This window comes from Cornus florida, unplaced genomic scaffold (genome assembly GCF_030987335.1).
Source record: "Cornus florida cultivar Cherokee Brave unplaced genomic scaffold, ASM3098733v1 CherokeeBrave_3.0.0_Hap2_Chr02, whole genome shotgun sequence".
NCBI classification, from domain to species: Eukaryota; Viridiplantae; Streptophyta; class Magnoliopsida; order Cornales; family Cornaceae; genus Cornus; species Cornus florida.
Genome location: NW_026775572.1, coordinates 37664721 through 37688855, shown reverse-complemented (window position 1 = coordinate 37688855; position 24135 = coordinate 37664721). Strand labels below are relative to the sequence as shown.

General features: G+C 33.7%; 3 protein-coding genes across 3 annotated transcripts in view; 2 read left to right on the top strand and 1 right to left on the bottom strand.

Annotated features, from left to right (window-relative positions):
* Positions 1 to 10313: 10313 nt before the first annotated feature.
* LOC132286562 (E3 ubiquitin-protein ligase RHA2A-like) lies at positions 10314 to 11779 on the top strand. Its single transcript, XM_059788916.1, has one exon. It carries the CDS (start codon positions 10659 to 10661, stop codon positions 11166 to 11168), a length of 510 nt encoding a protein of 169 aa, XP_059644899.1. The 5' UTR covers positions 10314 to 10658; the 3' UTR covers positions 11169 to 11779.
* Positions 11780 to 15401: 3622 nt separating this feature from the next.
* On the top strand, positions 15402 to 18187 carry LOC132294727 (benzoate carboxyl methyltransferase-like). Its single transcript, XM_059792690.1, has 4 exons — positions 15402 to 15658; positions 15773 to 16177; positions 16322 to 16579; positions 16838 to 18187. Exons 1-4 carry the CDS (start codon positions 15566 to 15568, stop codon positions 17198 to 17200), a joined length of 1119 nt encoding a protein of 372 aa, XP_059648673.1. The 5' UTR covers positions 15402 to 15565; the 3' UTR covers positions 17201 to 18187.
* A 407-nt stretch (positions 18188 to 18594) lies between these two features.
* LOC132294728 (uncharacterized) overlaps positions 18595 to 24135 on the bottom strand; it is a 40391-nt gene continuing 34850 nt past the window's right edge. Inside the window, exons 27-33 of the mRNA XM_059792692.1 lie at positions 20396 to 20508; positions 20229 to 20306; positions 19706 to 19771; positions 19445 to 19576; positions 19284 to 19340; positions 19117 to 19197; positions 18595 to 18998 (exon numbers count right to left, since the gene is read on the bottom strand). Of these exons, the coding sequence (XP_059648675.1) occupies positions 18948 to 18998; positions 19117 to 19197; positions 19284 to 19340; positions 19445 to 19576; positions 19706 to 19771; positions 20229 to 20306; positions 20396 to 20508 (578 nt within the window). The 3' untranslated portion in view covers positions 18595 to 18947. The remainder of the gene's footprint in view (positions 18999 to 19116; positions 19198 to 19283; positions 19341 to 19444; positions 19577 to 19705; positions 19772 to 20228; positions 20307 to 20395; positions 20509 to 24135) is intronic.

Below are 24135 nucleotides of genomic sequence, written 5' to 3'. Positions count from 1 at the left end.
AAACCTTGATAGAATAGGTCCAAAATTTCAATTTCTTTTACTGTGTTATTCAGAAGGCTGAAAGTGTGGTGGCTTTTAGGGTTCCTACAACCTTAGAAGTGAAGATCCTGAGAAGAGAAGTGTCAACTGTGACGATAGAGATGAACTCAACACAGATGATATCCGACCTCGTTATGAGTAGCTAATTCATCTCTTAGGGCACTGATATAACCCATCCTAATATTATGGTTTGATTGTTTTAACTCTGGGATTATTTTTAATATATGTTTTTTCTTTATTATATGACTATGAGCACTTGAGACAACTCAAGTGGTTTTCATACTTTAGTAGACTATAGACTATTACTACCTTATCTTAGATGCAATAGTCTGTTTTATATTCTTAACCTATCTTATTGAACGGTATTTGGCGGAACCCTGTCGGCCATAAGAATAGAGGTCATATAATGGTGTTCCAATGTATTTTGCAAAAGAATGTTTTCATAGTCTATGCTTAGGAAAGGTGGATTGTTTGCAACGTAGTTAAAGTAGTTAGAGTAGGTAGGTGGATAGTCTACGCTAACCGTAGATAGATTATAGTAAGCTAATTTTGTAAAACATCTTTCTTTAAAACCCGAATTGAACGAATGCTACTGAGTTTAATTCACTTGGAAAATATCATTGTTAAATTCCCAGAGTTAGTATAATTAACCATAATGTGATGGTTGTGGTGAAGTCAAAGCCTTAAGATTCCTCTCTCTCTGATCATTCAATTTAGTTTAATTTGCTTTAATTTAATATTTTATTTTAATTTTAGTTTGTTAAATCGTGACAACCAACAAACTCTTCAACCAAATTACCTGTAAACCATGAAATTAACTTAAAGACTAATACAAATCCCATTTCCCTGTGGGTTCGACATCCTCTTTACATAGAGCTATCCTATACGGAATCGTTCTATTACGAGAGACATCAATAACAACCATTTGTTTTTTAACAATTCATATTTTTTCACCATTATACCCTTTCTTAATTTAACTCAAAAATTTTGTGGATTAATTTTAGATATGTATTAAATATATATATATATATATATATATATATATATTAAATAAAATGAATTCTATTATGTATTTTTTATATAATTTGATAAATTATACATATTTAATATTAAATTAAGGAGTGAATATGTAATTAAATTATGTGAGGATTTAAGGCTAAAATTGTAGTTTCAAAAAGTGAGTTAGGATTATTTTTTGCAACAAGGAAGGGTAATCTTGGCGTATAATTTTTTAAATTAGCTAACTTTTAATATGTCTAATGTGAATTGTGCAGCAGAATAAGATGTGAAAGTTTGTATTAAAAATAACCTAGAAGAATGGTGAATAGGCTTTACTTTCCCTTTCATCCAATTTTTACTAATTTTAATTTTACCAAAATAAAACTAAACTCAAACCCACAAAATAAAAATAAAGTACAAGTAAAGTAAATAAAGTTTGAGAGATGATACCGAGATTTTTAGTGAGGAAACCCCGATTGGCAAAAGAGACCAATAGTTGAGGGAAAAACCTCGTGGATTACCATACAGAGCAAAATGATCCACTATGTTTGAAGCAAAGTACACTGAGCCTTGACTCAGGCTCATACCCTACCGTTCAACCAAAAACCAATCGCTGACAATCCCTGCCTTTACGACTCCCCTGTCCCATAGCTCTCGATCGCAAGCTTACTCTTGATCTCTGTAGAAGGGTTGCAAATAGATCAAACAATACTCCACGAATGGTTTGACCGGCCCCTTCAAAGTGTGATCGTTTCACCACTTTTATTCAAATCAGAATTTAATAAAGAATGAATGAATTTTGCTTTCCAAAATCTCTGAATCTTCAATTATGCTCCAATTTCGATTAGATAGAAAACAACATTCATAAATCACTGTTGTGTTTTTGCGTGTGCTCACAAAAATAAAATCAGTAAATCAAGTTTTATTTTCTGAATAAAAATTTCTTTTAAACAATTCTCTCACTTAGAAAAATATATATTTCAAGCCTAAAAATTTAAGTGAGAAAACATATATTTATAGACTTTTGAAAACCTAATTGTACTTGGAAAACAAGTCAATTTCGTGCATGATCATAATAGAAAAAATCTATGCAAAATAGGAAGCTAAAACAGACCAGGAAACTAAATTACCAAATTGGTCTGAGGGGCTTGAACCGGTTCAAGTAGGCTAGAAGTTAAATATAAAATTCAGCTTTACGTACACTTGAGCCCGATCCAAGAAAACTTGAACCAGTTCAATTTAGGCCGAATGTAAAACTTACCAAACAGCTTAATTTTGAACCTCCCAAGTGTCCTCCTACACTCTTTTACCTTTCTAAAACATCTGTTCTCATCATCCCGGAGTGTATCGAAGTCTGAACAAGATCACTTCTTCAATTTCGTTTCTGATCTTGAGTCTTGACAAATCGATTGAACCAAAAACTTACAACTCAATCGGACTCGTTTTGACAACGAAATTTGCCAATTACAAAATTTATATCTCACAATCTCCCCCTTTGGCAATTTCGTGACAAAACCCATAAGACAACAATCTACGCATCTCAGGATAAGCCTCTCTATAAGCATCTTGAAGAAGCAAGCAGAAAAAGTAAATTACATTAATTGTTCAAAATATATAAAAATTGAAATTCTTTTTGAACCATATGAAGCTTCATCACTTGTAATTTTCTCTCCCTGTAATCTGCACATCAGCTCAACAAAACTATTCGTGAAGCTTAATCAAGAAAGATAAACAATATATATATCAATATATGAATATCAATGTATATGTCTCCCCTCAATTCAAGAAACTCTCCTTCTCAAATATACGGACTTCTCTCCTTTTTTTGTTACAAATTGACATATAAAGCTCAACAAGGAAGAAAAATAAATAATAAGAGAGAATTAACAAGAAGAGAGACAAAATATCAGTCATGCAACAAATATTGCAATAAGCACAACAACATGATGATATATGGTAACAATGGAATAAAAGAGAAATATTAAAGATAATACATGTTCCATCCACAAAATAAATAGAACCAATTATGCTCAAAATCACACATAATATATCTCCCCTTAAACATGCAGTACCTTTTCTCCCCCTTTTTGTAAGAAATTGACAAATCAAGCATAAAAATGAAGAAAAGAACAAATTAGGAGAGAATATCAATATTCAATCAATAATTAAGCCATAATAATCATCCAAAGATGTATCCACCAATATCTATGATTATCAAAATAGCATCACTAAAAGACATCAAAATGTAGACACAATCATCAAAATATCTCCAAAAAATATATTCAATAATTATTATCATCAATGTCTATAAAATCAAGTCATAAACACTTTAGCACCTCTAGATCTTAACATGAGTAAAACAAAACTATCTAGTAATAAGCCTTAAACATCCAAGATAAAAATACCTAAAGATCATCAATCATCATCATCCAAAATGACTTAATGACTTGAGCTAGCACATCAATGTCCACCACAAACACAGTTCTAAAGACTTTGCTAGAATGTCAAAAGAAGGACTCAAAAGATATGCACTTATGGTTGTGGCAATATATTAAAATATTTAGAATGCATCAATTCTATCCCCAAGATTGAAAGTCTTATCTAATGAGTTCAAATCACACATAGGAACACAAATCCTCAAATATAAATGAAGAAGATCAAATATATCAAAGATATTGATTATCAATCACCCAAATACAATTAATCACCCAAATCAATCAAAACCTCAAATAATTTTCAAACTCCTTCAGTTAATCACAACATAAATTTCTCGCATCAAATGTAATAAAAGATCTAAACTTATGATCATTAATGAAGCAAATCTAGCAATTTTACCCTTACAAAGACAAATGAGAACAAATGATAGCACATGGAGGTGTCTTAAGTGTGCAATGGTGTGGACACAATGTTCAACGTGAGGTATATACCATATATGACATGCACAAGTGACTTGACTTAAATCACACAAAATTTGAAAAGTTGGAAAAATTACAAAACTAAATCTTTTTGCCCTTCAAATCACGTGAAAGCACATAAAGGACATCAAAGATCAAAAAAAAAAAAAAAAAAAAAAAAAAAAAAAAATTTGAAATACAGATAAAATTCGTAACTCATGGGAGGGTGTTTTTTTTTTTTCACTGGTATAATGTGCGAGGAATGTCTGAGAATTTTACCCATATAAATGAAATTTTTTTTTTTATAAATATCTCAAAAGCCGTGATAAGTTATCAGAGAAAGAAAGTTTTTATAGATGTTAGAGAGACCTCATAAGGCTTGAAAAACAAGTAAAAAATGTACCAAAACATTTCTTTAAAAGCTGAACAAAAAGAATTAGAACAAGTACAATCAGTTGAACTTTGGCATCTTCCTTGAGAATTCAACATTGTCCAAGTGCAACCAGTTGGCCGGTCTCCTAGTTGAACCGGTTCAACTTGTCTGTTCGCAAAAATATTGATTTTAAACACTAAAACTCAATTGTGATTTTGTCCGACACATGGATAACGTGTCCTCACTCAACATAATTTGACTAAATGATGTTCTCTTCAAATAAGAATATATTTACATTTTATTGTATTCCTTTATTCACTTCCAATATAGAAACTCAAATATAAACTAAAAATTACAATCAATTAGACACATTTTAAACAAGAAATTTACCAATTGCAGTAATATATCTCACAACTTGTCGGTTTTTGTCCCAAGTCTTCCTATTGTACAAAAATGATAAACCAACATGGTCGGTGCGTGTTATTTGTTAATAACACTCGCACGTCTATATTCTTTAAGTGGGAACAACATTAGGAAGAATCTAGACCACCAACTTAAAGGTTGGGACCCTCTAAAACGAGACATAACTAATGGGACACTAATTCAATGATGTAACATTTCTTTTTTCTAAGGCAGATAGAGACGCCACCTTGTAGTGAACAATTTAAGAAATGTGTGAATACTTGTCCAATTAAAAATAAAAAATAGAATATTATGATGAGAATGCCTTCATTGAAGATTGGCTCTCGATCTGCTTGGATTAATAATGTTAGCCTTATGATTGGACGGTGATGAGGGCACGGGCTCACCGAAAGCGCCATCATCCTATACTTACTCTAGATATAACGTGGAAAGCGCCATCATCCTATACTTTAGATATAACGTGGAGGGACAAGATTTAACTAGAATTCCTTGCCGCATATTTTATGGGTCTAAATTAAAGATCTGATTTTTGTTTTCATTTGTTTGCTCCAGTGGTTGGAAATCAATGAGCTTCATTCTAGTTTAAAGTCAATTAAGTACAATTAAGTACTAGCTATTTGACAATTTAAATAGCTAGCCTCCGCAAGCAACATACAATTTAAATAGCGTCATAATCCAAAGAAAAAAAACAAAACGTGTTACACGTTGAAAATTGTTTAAATTCTATTATTTATGTACTATGAAGCACAGGTAGAGCTCACATGAAACATGCACAATTTAATGGACAATTTATCCTCCGTCAATCTCACAAGCACATCATGACATCCGGAAAAAAAAAAAAAAATGGTTAAAATATACAATAAACACCGACTTTTAATCAATACTTTATCCATTCAAAAATAAGTGTTTAGTTTTTTACTTTTACTCGGTTCAAAATACGTGTTTCATTTTAAAAGTTAATGTACTACTTTTTATAAAATTATCAATTTAACATTCTTGACCATCACACCCTCACTTAGACTAAATTTTGTAATTCATTTACTATTAATATAATAAAAATTAATTAAAATATTTTATTAAAAAGTTAAATTTTCAAAAAGAGATATTTAATCCAAAAAATTATTTTATTGTTTGATTGGTACGTATTTTGTTTTAACCCGAAACAAAACAAGTGTTTTGGTGCAGGAGTATTTTGGGTTAAAAATGGAAGCATGTTTGGCAACGTAAAAGTGCAGTGAAAATTTTAAAAGCAGAAACATGTTTGGTAACGTTTTTTGTTTCAAGAAAATTAAAAATAAAATATATTTGGCAGAGTTTGACTGTTTTCAAAATTATTAAAAGAGTACTTTTGATTAATAAATAAAAGCATTCTATTTTGAAACCAAATGAGTGAATATTTATATCAAATGATATCACAATTAAATACATATATATATATGGATCCAAACTCCAACTGACTTTTATTTATTAATGTCAAGGTCAAACCTTTTTCAAAGAAGCGTGTGGGGATCGTCCTCTACTCTTCCGTGTTCTATACTATACATACACCCTGCGCGCCTTCACAGCTTCACAACTATCCTCGCAAGAATTCAGCAAAACATGAGCATTTTGGGAACTTTTTTTACCATCATTCTAATCCTCTTTCTCATATCCTATATCAATTCCCGCCATAATCTACTAATTCCCAAGTTCAATCTCCATTCAGTCATGATGAATTATGTAATTCTGACCCTTACCCATTTCAATTCAGGTTGGAATTTCTTGTTCCAACACTCCAACTTCTGGCAAACAGAATGCGATCAAGCGCCGAAGAACGGTGAAGATCTCGGCATAACGCGCTACGAAGGCAGAGGGTCTGGGGGAGCTGTGGAATGCGCTGTGTGTCTGTGTGAGATTGAAGAAGGTGACGAGATTCGTGAGCTCAAATGTGCTCACGTCTTTCACAGAGTCTGCTTGGACAGATGGGTCGAGTACAGGCACATAACCTGTCCACTGTGTCGTGATTCTCTGCGTTCGCGAAGATGTGTGGATGAGGTCGGAGAGGAGGTTCTGTTGTTCAAGTTCTGTTCTTTCCGGTCAAGTGACCGGAATTTATGGTGGTTACGGTGAATCATAGGTACACCTGGTCATAATTCCGTTCTCATGCGAGTTCATTGTAATGCCTCTGGACCTTAAAAAGATTTCTCTCGATTTCTACATTATGTTAATGGTTGGAGAGTAGTAGCGTCTCCTTTACGTGCAGGGTGAGATGAGAGCTTAAATCCGGTCTTCGACAAATGAATACGTGAGTTTCTTGTTAAACCGACGGGCAGCTATCCAACTGTATCAGTCTTTTAAGAATTTAATACAAGTGTGAAAATAATAACTATAAAAAAAAAATTCTTGTCAAGGAAAAAAAATAAATAATAAAAAAATAAAAAATTATATTGGCTGTTGCGGACCTATGTACTCCAACTACATAAATAAATTTCGATTGCCATTTTAAAATTGGTGTCACCTTTAAACTGTTGTTATTTTTGGATGTACCAAATTGGGCGACTTTGATTTGAAATTGAAGGAATTTAAGATGGACTTCGTAATAAAATTTATTCTATTGTCAAATTCAATGCCTTCCATGCTTCTAAACGTAACATACATATCATTGTCTTCAGGTTTAATTATTGTGACCAGCATACTTTAAGCCGACCCTGTTATTGCAGCTCAATTATTGAAGTAATGCTTACCCTGTTCTTGCAGATCAATTATATGCCTGCGCCCTACCCTGTTCCTGCAGCTCAATTATTTTAAACATGTGTTTTTTTTTTTTTTTTTATTTCTTCGGTTAGCAAGAACTATGTTCAAATATATCCTATTAGGAGAACTCTAAGACATAATAGGAGAAGATGATGATATTAATATTCTAATTAAAATCCAATCAATCATTACAAAGGTTAGTGAAGACATATGTGTGAGAGTTATATGGTTTTATGCAATAATTATATGATTTTTGCTTGTCAATTATAACTTAAAGACATACTCATTCAGCTCCAAAATAAGTGTTTGATTTTGAGAACCGTGACAAGGTTCCCAAAACAAGACAGTTATTTTAAGACAAAAGGAGTACATGGAAAGCTCTAGTCTCTAAACCTTGTATCCAATAGAATGCTTTTAAAGTTTTTTTTTTTTTGGACGTAAAATACTTTTTGAAAAATATATATTTTTTATTTTTTTAGTGTTTAGTTATCGTAAAATTATTACAAAAAAACTTATTTACTCATCAATTTTGGATAAATTATTTTACATGTCTCGTCAATAGACTCAGACCTCAACTACATCAACTTTGACCCAGACTTTTTTTAAACACCGAAAAATAAAGAATAAAGATAAGAAAATATTTTACTAGAAAACTAAAAAAAAAAAATGCAAAATACAAAAATGAATACAAAAACAAAACATAAATCAAGTGAAAGAAAGTTGGATTTACAGATTTAACACGTAGAAGCTGCTCCACCGTCAAGCATATATATATAGATTTGTTGACATATTATGGTATACATGTGAAAGCCAATAAGTATTTGCAACAAGATAGTTTTAATTATGTACGTGCAGGCAAGAGACTTAAGATGCATCAATCTCACCTGGATCGCAAACTTTGCCCGAATTGTTATTCTGTATGTATGTGTGTGTGTGTGTGTGTATATATATATATATATATATATATATATATTCGTATCAGAAATGTGAATTTGCCAAGTTTTTCAAAGTGTGAAAATGAAGGACATTCCAAAAAAATGGAGAAGAGATGAACACGTATGCAAATAAGGGAAATCCAGTGAAGCGCCAATATCAATTTTAAGTTTTAATATTTTCCGGTAAGTGATTTGTGTGTGTACTCAAATTTCGTATCTGAAAAATAAGAAATAAAATGTGGAATAAATAATAATATTATTGATTTATAAAAAATAAATCTGTACAATCGTCTTTGAATATCTTTTTAAACAAAAGACTATATTCTCTAATTCTTAATAAAATGCGCCAATATTTTTGTTATTGATAATTATCTTTTGAGTGGTTGACCAATCTCAAGTGGGTTTGGGCCTGTTGGATAATTTAATTTGTTTTATGGGCTCATTTAGGATGATTCCAAAATTATTATTAGTGTAAGCCCAATTAAGTACCATTCAGTCATTAAATTTTCAATGTTTACGGTGGTGTATAAGTTGAACAAACAGGACTCAAGGCCTGGAGAGTCAAACAGAAAAGGGCCCATGAGGGCTAAATAATGCTTTGGGCTATGGAATTCACTCCAGTGGAGTCCAAAGTTCTTTGAAGATTTTCATCCTCTGGGCCAAAAAATGTATAAGTTCTTTTCTCATCTAGCAAAGACCTAACAAGGGCTCAAAACAATTCTTACTGCGGTAAAAATGCACAAGATTACAAAATTATTTCCTTTAGTAAGCATTGTCCAACTAGTTTTGATTTATAGATCTCATGTCAAATTTTAATGTAAAATGTGTTGTGTTATGAAATTATTTCTTGACATAAACCTAGATCGATAAATAAAATATCAGACTTGACTCGGTGTATTTAATGACAATTATTGATGTGAATCATACACTTGGTTTTTTACTATTGGTTTGAAATCGCAAAACCTTATCCAGCCGTCAGATTATGATGGGGATTTGGTTTTAGACTCCCTCGCTCTAGTTCTTGCTCACTCCCGTTTGGTATGGACTTAAATTATATGTCTAGTTACTAATGAAATATCATGTATTTCAGAATGGAATTCAGAATCTATTTTATAATTCATTCACTTTCTAAAAGACAAATAAGATTTCACAAGCTTAGTCTGTCAAACTGACTAATTTGGTTTTGTAAGACTCTCATATTAAATTAAGATAATTTTATTTTTTTAAGAAATTTGAAAAGGAAATACAATAAGATTTCACAAGCTTAGTATGTCAAAGTGACTAATTTGGTTATGTAAGACTCTCATATTAAATTAAGATAATTTTATTTTTTTAAGAAATTTGAAAATGAAATACCTTTGGTAACGTCATACCCACTTGGCTTGGATTTCAAAACCTTTTCTATTTATTGAGTGACCAGACCGACACCATATAACATATTAAAACTTTTTACTCCTCAATTATTAAGAGCAAATGCTACATAGGCCTACGTCTTCAACTGAAAACTCCTATCTCTACTTAAATGAAAAGGGATTTAATTTCTAATAATCCGTGTCAATGCCCGTTGAAGGAAGGGAATATTTCTAACAAAAAGTACCAAGGTGATTTTATTTTTTTTGGTCCCATTAATTAAATTCATTTGAAGTATATTTTTCAATAATTTAAAAAAATTATTATATGAATTTCTTAAAACACTTAATTTGAAGTATATTTTTCAAAAAGTTAAATTTTCAAAAAGAGATATTTAATCTGAAAAATCATTTTATTACTTGATTGCTACTCATTTTGTTTTAACCCAAAACAAAACAAGTGTTTTGGTGTAAGAGTATTTTGGGTTGAAAAGGGAAGCATGTTTGGTAACGCAAAGATGCAGTGAAAATTTTGAAAGCAGAAACACGTAAAATATGTTTGGTAACGTTTTTTGTTTTAAAAAAATTAAAAACAAAACATGTTTGACAGAGTCTGACTGTTTCCAAAATTATTAAAAGTGTATTTTTGATTAATAAATAAAAGCATTCTATTTTGAAACGAAATGAGATAATATTTATATCAAATGATTATCACAATTAAAAAAAAAAAAAAAAAAAAAATGATCCAAACTCCTACTGATTTATATTTATTAATGTCAAGGTCAAACCCTTTTCAAAGACGCGTGTGGGGATCATCCTCTACTCTCCCATCATTATTGGCCTTCCGTGTTCTATATACACACCCTGCGCGCCTTCACAGCTTCACTGCTAGCCTCGCAAGAATTCAGCCAACATGAGCATTTTGGCAACTTTTTTTACCATCATTCCAATCCTCTTTCTCATATCCTATATCAAATCCCGCCATAATCTACTAATTCCCAAGTTCAATCTCCATTCAGTCGTGATGAATTATGTAATTCTGCCTCTTACCCATTTCAATTCAGGTTGGAATTTCTTGTTTCAACACTCCAACTTCTGGCATACAGAATGTGATCGCGTGCCGAAGAACGGTGAAGATCTCGGCGTTAAGCTTTACGAAGGCAGAGGGTCTGGGGGAGCTGTGGAATGCGCTGTGTGTCTGTGTGAGATTGAAGAAGGTGACGAGATTCGTGAGCTCAAATGTGCTCACCTCTTTCACCGAGTCTGCTTAGACAGATGGGTTGAGTACCGGCACATAACTTGTCCACTGTGTCGTGATTCTCTACGTTCGCGAAGATGTGTGGATGAGGTCGGAGAGGAGGTTCTGTTGTTCAAGTTCTGTTCTTTCCGGTCAAGTGACCGGAATTTATGGTGGTTACGGTGAATCATAGGTGCACCTAGTCATAATTCCGTTCTCATATGAGTTCATTGTAATGCCTCTCGACCTCAAAAAGATTTCTCTCGATTTCTACATTTTGTCAATGGTTGTAGAGTAGTAGCGTATCCTTTACCTGCCGGGGTGAAATGAGAGCTTGAAATCGGTCGTATAGAGACAAATGAATATATGAGTTTCTTCTCAATCAAAGAAAATAAACGAAAAAATAAATAAAAAGTCATGTTGGCTGTTGCGGACCTATGTGCTCTAACTTCATAAATAAATTTCGATTGCCATTTAAAAACTGGTATCACTCTGTTATGTTTGGGTGGAGCGAACAGGCGACTTTGATTTAGAATTGAAGGAAATTTAAGACAAATTTTGTAGTAAATTTCCTCCATTGTCAAATTCAAAGCCTCCATGTGGTGCTTCCGAAAGTAACATACATAGCATTGTCTCCAGGTTTAATTATTGTGACCAGTATTCTTTAAACCTACCCTGTAATTGCAGCTCAATTATTGAAGTATGCTTACTCTGTTCTTGCAGATCAATTATTTACGTATGCCTACCCTGTTCCTGCAGCTCAATTATTTTTAACATTTTATCAATCATAGAATACAATTACTACTGTCACACTTGATATACTTGTATGCGATAATTATATGGTTTTTGCTTGAAAGTTGTAACTCTAAAGTCTATATCTGGTATCCAATAGAATGTCTTTTTTTATTATTATTATTTTTTTATGTAAAATATATTTTTTATTTTTTGGTTGTTGTAAAATAATTACGAAAAAAAAGATAAGTTATTTTATATATTACTTGATCCAGACCCTTGTTAAATATTAAAAAATAAAAAATAAAAAATTATTTTACGTGAACTTATACCAAACAAAAGAGCATAAGAGAATTAGAAAAAATAAAAATGCAAAATACAAAACAAAAGCTGCTCCACCATCAAGCATATATATATATATATATAGAGATAGAGAGAGAGAGAGAGAGAGAGAGAGAGAGATTTTTTGACATATTATGCCATACATGTGAAAGCCAGAATTATTTCCAGATTATAAGGTGGTACTTGAATCTACGAGTAAGAAAAAATAATTGTCAGATAAATCTGATAATATATTAATAATTAAATGAATGATTTGCCCTGCTATACATGTATTTATAAATAAAAACCCTAATAATATAAAGGAAATCCTAAAAATGTAAGGAAACTAGTAATGTAAGGAAACTGTTCATAAGCAAACTTGTTCTAAATATTCTGTAAAAATAAAGAAAGAATCCTTCTACTCAATACCAAAAAGAAAGCGAATTGAATCCGTTTAGTCTTCTAAAAAAAATTCTGAAATATTCAAAAATGGGAAAACGCCATTCCCAAGCCCTAAACGATTGAATTTGGCCAAAAGGCGCCCTACCTCAGCAGCAAAGCTGCGGATATCTGCGAGTTGGGCCGTTTCTGATAAAAGTAGGCTCTTTCCGGGTTAAAAACGGATTCCTCAAAATCATCCGATAAAAACTGATCAGCCTGTCTGTTTGACCTTTTGACGATCCAAAACGGATTTCAAAATCTTTAGCTAACTGTCATGCATCAAGACTTAAGATACATCAATCTCACCTTGGATCGCAAACTCTGCCCGAATTGTTATTATGTGTGTGTGTGTGTATATATATATATATATCAGAAATGTGAATTTGCCAAGTTTTTCAAAGTGTTAAAACCAAGGACATTCCAAAAAATGGAGAAGAGATGGAACAAATATGCAAATAAGGGAAATCCAGTAGACCGCCAATATCAATTTTAAGTTTTAACAAGTATCCCTAAGGTATAAATGCTATTTTTCGGTAAATGATTTGTGTGTCTACACATAAATTGCCAACCTTTCATAGCATCTAAATCAGGATGATATTGTGTTAGAGTGTGTTCCTGCTCATATTGTACAACTTGTTTAGATGTAATTCTTCTATGTTTGTCAGGGAAAAAAATAAAAAATAAAAAATTCTACACACAAATTTTGAATCTGAAAAAAAAAAAAAAATGTGAAACAAAAAATAATTTTATTGATTTATAAAAAATAAATGGGTACCTCTTTGATTATCTTTTACCCACAGACTATATTCTCTAATTCTTAATAAAATGCGCCAATATTTTTGTTAATGATAATTATCTTTTGAGGGGTTGACCAATCTCAAGTGGGTTTGGGCCTGGTAGGTAATTTAATTTGTTTTATGGGCTGTGAGTCCAAAGTTATTATAGTGTAAGCCCAATTAAGTATCATTCAGTCATAAAATTTTCAATGTTTCCGGTGGTGTGTAAGATGAACAAACAGGACTCAAGGCCCGGAGAGTCACACAGAAAAGGGTCCATGAAACCTAAATAATGCTTTTGGCTATGGAATTCACTCCGGTGGAGTCCAAAGTTCTTTTAAAAATTTCAATTTCTGGGTCAAAATATGTACTCCCTTATCCCAAAATAAGTGTCATGTTGTTTTTTTTTTGGTCCCAAAATAATTGTACATTTTCCTTTTTTAAACAATATATTTCACATATTTTCATATATGTTCTTTGAGTTTTAAATTTCAAACTTGAATATTCAAAATTTAAAAGGGCAATTTAGTAACTTTTTAGGGAGACAATACATGTCCCACATATCCCTCTAAAAATTACTACTCTCTAAAAGCGACACTTTAATTGGGACGGAAGGAGTATAACTTAAGGGCTCAAAACAATTCTTAATATAATAAAAATTCACAAGATTACAAAATTATTTCTTTTAGTAAACATTGTCCAACTAGTTTTGATTTAAAAATTTTAAGGTAAAATATGTTGTGTTATGAAATTATTTCATGACATAAATTGTGGATCAATAAATAAAATATCTGACTTGACGACTATTGATGTGAATGATACACTTGATTTTTTACTATTGTTGTTTTGAAATTCCAAAACCGTATCCAGTGGACCCAGAACGTCACATTATGATTAGGGACTTGCCACCAACATTTCTACGTCATAACATATTGCTGGAGATAAATAATAAAAAAAAAATTTACACATCATACGTGACAATGTATATTTTATATTTATACAAAGAATATTTTAACATACTGTTTTGGAGATTCTCTTAATAATCAAATTTTTTTACATTAAATATATATAATATATTCTCTCTATTTTAAAAAATAATATCGCGTTTGAGAAACCGTAATATCTTTTTAAGACGGACGTAGTATATATATTATTTGAAAGATAAAGACAAAGTACAAAGAGTGCTCTATGTAGCTCTCGTGAATCGCCTGGCAATGGCTTTGGATCAAACTTAAAAGCAAAACCTGTGAATGGCATGCATGGACGCGAGTAACGACGACCCAAGTAAACGGACAAAGAATTACTGAGTGGTTCAAAGTGATCTGAGCCTGACCCACCACAAATCTTTAATAAAGGTGCGTCCACTTTACATATATGTCCACAATCAGTTTGGAGTCTTTATATATTTTTTCAAGGATCACACAAAATTAGGTTTTGAAAATTTTAGCAAAGTTCCAAAACTTTGAAATCCACAATCTTTTCGTACCATTCATGTGGGTAAAGTAATAGACAAGGAGAAGACAATAATGGCCTCCCAACCTCACCACTACTGCCATTATAGTTCGAAGCCGGGCCAAATGAAAACGTGTCCCACCAATTTTTTATTTTTTTATAATAATTTTGGAGAGATTCAAATCCTTTACCTTTTATATTCGAATACGAAGTCGTAAAAAAATTATCTTGAAATGTTTTATTTTGTACACTAACAAAGTAAAATTTCAAAATAAAAAAGTTATACTATTATTTCTCAATTCTTTATTTCAATATGCTATTTCCCGTCAAAATATATTTATAAGTTATATTTATAAATACATGTAACCGTGATTATATATATATATATACACGTAATCGCTCTGCACAACACGATTCTTTATCTTCCCTTTTCTTCTTTATGGGTGCTGCGCGCTTTAATTTATTCCACCCAAACCATGCCGACACTGTTTTGAACGATGTATTATCACATTTACACTATTTTGTTACAATACCTACCAGTGACATAAAAATATATTCATTTTTCTTTCTTTTACATCTACAGTATGGAACTCACGTCTCCTTTATATATATATATATATATATATATATATATATATAAACAATTTGAAACTTTTTCAAATTAAAGCAAATATAAATATCTATTTTGCCCACACCTGGCACGAACCCTATCCTCCTCTTTGAAGATAGAAAAGTTAATAGTCAATGCATATTGCCTCTCCAAATTTTATTTTTTTTTATTTTTTTCTCCTGACAATCAGTGAAAGAGACTCGAACATGAACCAAGTTCATTTTGTGCCTATATAATACAGAAAGACCAAAATGAAAGAGCACAAGGGAAAGGACAAGATGGACGTTCTTCACATGAATGCTGGTAATGGAGAAACTAGCTACGCCAAGAATTCAATCCTTCAGGTAGCTCGCTCTCTCTCTCTCTCTCTCTCATGCACAGACAAATAAACAGTACTGGAATGAATATGAAATATTTCACAGAAAGATTTAGAGTACAAGTCCATTTTTTTTTTTCAGAAAAAAGTGATGCTAAAGGCGCAGCCCCTACTAGAAGACACCCTCAACGACATGTATAATGAAGACTTCCCTAAGTGCTTTAAGATAGCAGATTTGGGTTGCTCTTCAGGTCCAAATACCCTTTTTGTCATCTCCGAAATCATCAACACAATTCATGGTTTGTGCCAGCAAAATAATTCCAAACCACCTGAATTCCAAGTGTATCTAAATGATCTTCCAGACAATGACTTCAACACCATTTTCAAATCACTACCGGTATTCTACGAGAAGCTCAAAAAAAGCAGAGGAGAGGAGTTGAGTCCTTGTTTTGTATCGGGATCACCAGGTTCTTTCTATGACAGGCTTTTCCCGACCAGTAGCTTACACTTCGTTCATTCTTCTTACAGTGTCCATTGGCTCTCTAAGGTTAGCATATAGCATCTTCATTCAGAGCACAATTCTAAAGCAAATACGTACTGTCCATAAACATGCATTAATTTAAGGTCTTTCAAGCTGAGGTTGAAAATCAAGTAGATAGAAAAATTCTTACACGGCATACATGAAAGACAGGTTCCTGAAAGGCTGGATAATAACAAGGGCAACATCATATACATGACCAAGACAAGTAATTTTCATGTGTTTGAAGCATACTTGAAGCAATTTCAAAACGATTTCTCGACATTTCTAAGATTACGCTCCGAAGAAATAATACCCGGAGGGCGTATGGTTCTAACATTCAGAGGTAGGAGTACTGCAGATCCTACAAGCAAAGATTCTCCCACTCTCAATGAAATCCTCCAAGAATCGCTTCTCAACATGGTGGCTGAGGTGTAGCTCATTTCCTCTTTAATAGAACCACAACTAAACTCAGTATTTATCACCATTTAATATATTTATGGTTGCTCCCATTGTGACCTGGAGGTCACGGATTTGAAATTGAAAACAGCCTCTCCATTGGGAGGGTAGACTGACCCTCTCCAAATCCTACAATGACAAGAACCTCGTGCATTGGGCTAGCCCTTTATATATATATATATATATATATACACGGTTTCTATAATGTCATAATCATCCTTTTGGTTTTAGGGGCTCATTGAAGAAGCTCAAGTTGATTCATTCAATTTGCCCATTTATGCACCCTACAAGGATGAAGTAAAGGCTATAATTCACAAGGAAGCATCCTTTACTCTTGACAGGCTAGACACTTTTGAGGTCGATTGGGACTCCAGAGACAAAGATGATGACAAACACTATATTTTTGACAAACAGACGAGTGGGGAAAATGTGGCAAGATGGTCTAGAGCTATTTGGGAGCCCATATTGGCTAATCATTTCGGAGAGACAGTCATTGATGAACTGTTTGCAAGATTTGCAAAGCATGTGGCTGAGCATCTGTCTGCGGAGAAAGCAAAGATATTCAGTATAGTCATTTCGTTAAGAAAGAAGTGACCGTTAACCAATGGACCATTAGCCCAATGGAAAAACCTCTCCTCCTTCAAAAGAGAGGTGAGGGATTCAAGCCCGCAATGGCAATTTGTGAAGTAAGCGTGTTTGTGGAGTGTGTGTGTGTGTGTGTGTGAGCACTTACCTGACCATTCAAAAATGGGCAGGTGATGAAACCTAAAGCTTTCCCGTGATTGCTTTGCATCCAAGAGAAAACTGCATTGTTGCAAAATGATCAGTCTTGGCTCTATGAACAAAAATAAGGCATTCTATTAATCTGATTTCATTTCATGAATTTTTCAACTTTTCATAAAACAGGTACTGGTTACCTAATTAAATATCAGATTTCAGGTTGATAATTCTCAATCAAGAATGAATATTTGTAATTTGTTATACATGACATGTAGGGTTATAGTGCTGTAGCAGGCCCCTATGCCTTAATTTCAACCCCAAATAACTACACTCTAACTAGTTATCAATTACGGAGTACTGTGGCGAACACCATCGTAGCCCAACGGTTTTGTTGCTCCTTGTTGTCCTAGGGAGCTTGGCTTCGAGCCTTCGCACCCTTAATTTCTGATCTAACATTCTTACTTAAAAAATAAAAAAAATAAAAAATTACCCAAAAAAACACACACAACTAGTTATCAACTATATTATAATAACATAACATCTATGGTGGAATCAATGGATAACGACTACAGTTGTTGATCAATCTCAACTATATTATAATAACATAACATCTATGGTGGAATCAATGGATAACAACTTTACAGTTGTTGATCAATCTCAACTATATTATAATAATAAATTGTTGAATCAATGGATAACAACTTTACAGTTGTTGATCAATCAATTAGTCACTTTGCTGAGCAACAATGGTTGTAGGGTAGTAGTCTGTCTTTTACTTCACAAAGTGTGTGAGGAATCAAGTTCCAAATAGATTTATGACTTTCTTGTCAACAATGAAAATATAGATATATATATATATATATATACACACAGTAAAGGAAAAGATAAATTATGTCGACTGTTGAGGACCTATGTGTTCCAACTTCGGAAATGAATTTCAACTGCCATTTAAAAATGGTGTCAACTTTAAATTGCATGTCACCCAGGTTTAATTATTGAACCCAGATACTTTTAAGCCTAACTTTATCCTTGCAGCCCAATTATTTTAAACATACTTCTTATTAATCCAATTTCTATGTGTGTTAACATTTAGATTATTTTAAACGACAATAAATTCTCTTTTTCCACTCTTTTCTATTACAAGCTATGTCTCCTGTTAGAACTTTAATCTTTTACTAACTGTTCAAAACCATAGCATTGATTAGAATTTGATGCATCCCATTAGGAGAAAACGATGACATAATAGGAGAAGATGATGACCTTTAATATCTCAAAATCCAATCAATCATAGATTACGATGATCACTGTCACACTAAATATAATTGTGTGCAATAATTATATGTTTTTTTGCTTGTAACTTTAGACATGAATAAAAGTAAATCATTGTCTCGAGCTACAAGATGGCAAGCCCCAATTGAATGCCCCCAAACCAAAAAAAGAGCACAAGTGAAAAATAAAAAGGAAAAACGAATACAAAGACAAAACAAAAATCGAGCAAAATCGGCACTTAGAAGCAGCTCCACCCTCAGGAATAGAATTGGCAAGAAAAGCAAGAACCTTGTTGAACAATCAATTAGTACTATGCAATGACAAACAAACAATGATACAACAAACTCACTCATCATCGATTCAGCACCATTTTAACAGCATTTTGTTGAGCCAGCGTTAAACTCTGCAAATACAGTGAACACAAAAGATTCAACCAAAAATTGAATAGGACATGAGGTAACTAGCCCAAAACTAAAAATCTTGATGATGATATTTGACACAATAAAGAGGGTTAAGCAAACCTGGCAAAGATGATCGAACAGTGCTCTGTCGCTATAAGCAAACTTCGCAAAAAATTCTCCAAGATAGTTTGCCAGATTAATCTGATAGGTCGCAGCACCATAAGTTAAATTCATATGAAATGCTCAATAATCTGTATCAAATACTAAAATTTTGAATAAATTAATACCTCATTAAGGGGGTCCGCAACACTGAGTAGGTCATCATCATTACTATCATCTTGGTCCTTGAAGTTTTCAAGTAAAATAAAAAAATTCATTTAGTAGTGCAAAAATTTTAAATGCACATCAAGTGAGTAGTAATCAAGAAGAACAGCTTTTTCACACAAACCTCATTGAAAGCTTTTGCCATTGCATCAAGATATTCATATGTGGGTCTACTATGTGATCCAGCACCAGCTGAATATAGCAAATCTTCATCGGCTTCAACATCTCCTGCCTGAAGTTCCTCCCATTCACTATCCTGAAACAAAGACGAGTTTAGAGCATAGAATTCCTTTTTTCCGGACAAAAAAAAAAAAAAAACTGAGAATTACTAATACACCAGTTCTTCACCTGCATGCTACAAGAAGATAAAATAACAATAAATTACCTCGTCATCACCAGCTAAAACTTGTTCCTGAATCTCAATCAGCACATCTGCCAATATAGCCAGTATCTTTCATGGGCAAGAAAAAGGTAATGTTATGACTTGTGAGCCCCATCCAATATTTACCAATCAAACAAAAATCAAACTAGCAATTTAACGTGCATGTGGGTGTGTGTCTATATATATATATATATATAAATGTTAATTATCTTTTTCTTTTATTATGAGAGATAATAAGGAAAAGCTTTAACAATACCACAAACAATTGATAAATTGAAGCACAAGCAGTAATGAGAAACTTGTATGTATGAAGAATAACATCACGTCAGCTGCGCATCAAAGCACAAGCTTTGACAGTTCGAGGAAAAAAGATATTCACCGACACCTAGTAGAGTGCTTATCACTTGCATAAAAATATATTCTGTGCAATTGGAGTAAGTTCCCAGATTAAGAACCATACTGGCTGACAACCTCCTTTAACAAAGACAATCTTTCAGCAACAAGAATCAGATTAACAAGTACCAACCTTGGCAGGAAGTGGCATCAGCGTCCATTGATCAGGGGCTAGTTTAGCCTTTGAGCGAGTGGTTATCCCTGCGGTGGACTTCACATGAAACTGGGTAAGTTTTTTTTTTTTATTTTTTTTTTTTATGACTGTAACTCCTAAATGGTAGACAACAAGTACAATCAAACCTTAATCAAATAGCCTTGGACATTGATTTTCCCCAATTCAACATGCTTCGTCGATAGCAATAAAGCCAAAGCAGTGGTGGTGACTTTTATTTGGTAGGCACCCTGAATCTCCCCTGTATTCAATTAGCATTTGAAAAATTATCAGATGACTCACCAATGATCCCTCTCTCTGGCAAAATAATTCTTAATTTTATAGTAAAATCTAACAGCTTCCTGGTATTTAACAATGCTGTTGAAATAACACAAAAAATCTGGTTCGATGTTGGTTGAAGCAATCATGCTTTACATTAAAATTAAACATGGCCTTGTTAAATAAAAAGGTTAACAAAATTCAAAAGTAAACAAAGGCAAAGACAGGAAGGGATTTAACATTATGTTCCATCTATTTCCTCGGTGCTAATCTCTGATGCATGGACTCCCCCATTCTCTCCTTCACATACACATGTCAACATGACAATACATGGTATGGGGTATATGATGTGTGACAGACGCACAAACCAAATTGGTAACATAGGCACTAATTACTGCAGGTACTAAGAAATCAATAAGATTCATCATGACTAATGGAGGAAAATGTCCAAGAAACTCATGAATGACAAGCCCGAATGAGACTTTTGTCCCATATGAGATTATTTACACCCATGTATTAAAATAAGTGCCAAACAAATGGTAAAAATAATACAAGCCCCACAGTAAAGAAACTTCATACAGAAAAATCACTTAAAACCTCCATGCATTGAGCATAAGTTCTAGTAGTAGTACTAATTTCTTATACATTACTCAAAATCCCCTTGTAGCTTGGCGCAAATATCCATACTGGACGAGCTTAAAGTTTATGCAGTGTTCAAGTCAATTATGGAAGAGCATAAAGTTTACACAGTGTTCAAGTCACCTATGGAAAAGGGGGGATTCCAAGTACAGGTGCCAAACTAAGTAATTCAAAAATCAAAACGGCACAAACTCAAAAGGAGAAACCAACAACGCCAATGATAAGGCAAGTTCATAGCTGTACAATAAGAGTTGACTTAATAGTACTAGCAATAAGTTCTATTCAATTATTCTTCTCCAAAAAGAAACATACACATGTTCATAAATGCATATATGTAGGTGTGTGTGAACTCTGAAGACATCAAACTCTAATCAATGCTAAAGAAAGAAATTTCAACTTCTTAATTTGCAATATTGTCGTCCTTTTTATCAAAATAAATACATAAAAAAATAGATAAAAACTCAATTTCCCCGAGTGTATTGACATCAGAAAAGGGAGGAGAATGATGATCTGAAAGCTTCATGATATTGGAATCCAAACCACCTTTTTGGAAACAGATATTGGATATAGGTGACAAGGAAGTGGCGAAGTGCATGGACTCCACGACTATAATGGTAAACCAGGTGTACATAGTCAATTGGCTATTGAGTAGATAGTAGATGTAAACTAGGGCCTCCATAAGTGTTTTATGGAGAGAATTATAAATAGTAGACCAGGTAAATCAGCTTTTTTATAAATAAAATAAATAAATAAATAAATTTCCAAAGTGAGAATTTGCATAATGAGTAATTGCTCCCCAAGTGTATGCTTCCAGAAATTTGTGTCATGAACGGACCTTCTTTTTCTCCTCTTATTCATCATGGTAATGCGCAGCACAGTGCTGGCAAGGGTGATGGAGGGAGCTATTAAAGAATGTTTTCAGATTTGGTCCCCCCGGCACACAAGCTTAAGCAATAGACTAGATGAATAGGGGAAATGTACATACAGGTCTGACCTTGTTTTTTGGATATCTACCTACTGGAGAAGGAAAAACTTTACCAATCCTTTGGCAAAATGGCACTTTCCACATGTGTCTACCACATTTGGGAGGAGCGAAATGCTCAAATCTTCAAAGGGCGATCAACTTCTCAGAACCATGTTCTCAGCATCATAAGGAGTTCAATTAGGGCAAAGCTGCAATCAGGTAGCTCAAATTCAGTATTGAAGCTTTGAATGTATGACCAAGTGGGCTTTGTGGACAGGAGACCAATTGGAATGGGGTCATGGGATTCAGGTGATGCCAGGCACAGACAACAACCATTTGGCCAGTGTTTATAGGCATTGAGTTTCCTGTCAAGGGTTGGCAATCTATGTTGGATGAAATCCATGTAATTAACTAATGTTTGGGGATACAGATAGATTATTCCATGGAATGTGGCGCCAAGGTTTTGGAGCAGAAGGGAAGGATAAGGCTAATGAAGCAGATTACATGGTGTATTGGCCAGAGGGAGAGAGCAGCCACACAAGCCTATCTGTCCATGAATCTGTTGACAGTTGTATCTTTAGGAATAAAGGACATTTGCAGCTGGGAGTCACCATACTTGGGAGTGCAGAGAAAACAGTCGGGAGCCAATTGTCTATCCAAAAGGAGCAAGAAGAGCCATTCCCAAGGTGGTGTTTGATAAATTTCCCACCAGTGTGTCTGAGTTGCAACAGTTTCCTCCAAGACCATGCAATATCTTGAGGAATCTTAAGCTCCCATATGCTCCTGTTCTTGATTAAGTATGCATTACCCCAGCAGCACCAAATACTCTGTGAATTGTTGTTGACGACAGCCCAGATATACCTCAATACAGCTGCTCGGTTAGAGCCTCTAATTGATCATTGGCAAGTGACACTTTAGTATTTTGTGGGATAGATAAAAACAACTGAAATACTTGGAATGCGTTCTCTGTTTTGCAGCTGGGTAGGGGTTGAAGATTAATATTGAAAAAAGAAAGTCCCAGCTTGGGAGTTGGAAAAGATGGCCATTTTTGGGCCTTTTCTTTCAAAATACTTGGGACTTCCCATTACTTCCTTATTTACAGGCAAAGCTGTTGGGGACCCTATTGCCATTGCTGAGACATTTGAGATTAGATGGATGGAAGAAATAGCAAAATGAGGTAGGCACCTCATGAATAGAATTTTCATCCTCTTGACGTAGTTTATGTCTATTTACTTCATCCCAATACCAGAGGAGAAATGGGTAGCAGAGCCTGGAAATCCTTTTCCTGTTTTTTGGGTTACTGGAAATGGATTCAAATATGTGAAATGGGATGGTACGTGTATGGTCCTGGTCAAATAAGGTGGTTTGGGGATAAGAAGTCATAGAATTAACAAGCTCCTTTAGGAAGGAGCTGCGGATATGTGGCAGAGAGGAACAACTTATAAAGAATAGTCGGGAAGTGTGGCACATGAAGGGATATTAGTGTTTGAATAAAGTCCCTATAACATATAGGGTGGGGGATCAGGAAATATGGTATTAAGTCTCAGACACAGAAGTAGATGCAGACATGGTTACAGTCTAGTAGATGCAGATGTGGTTACCGTGTAGCAGATGCAGGGTGTAGTAGATGCAGATGTGGTTACCGTGTAGCAGATGCAGGGTGTAGTAGAGGCAGATGTGGTTACCGTGCAGCAGATGCAGGGTGTAACGAGCGTTATGTAACAGTGTAGGGAACCGTAGTCGTGATTTTTTTTTACTGTAGATGCACACGTGATTACAGTGTAGTAGATGCACACGTGATTACAGCGTAGTAGATGCAGACACGGTTACAGTGTAGCAAATGCAGGGTGTAACGGGCGTTATTTAAGGCTTACTTAGAAGAGACTCTTCCCAGTCCCTACTCAACCAAGTCCCTAGGGACACGGATGAGTTTAATATAATTCGGCCTTGATTATCGGCTTCGGACACGACCAAGTCTGTTCAATTCGGCCAGTACGCAAAGACATG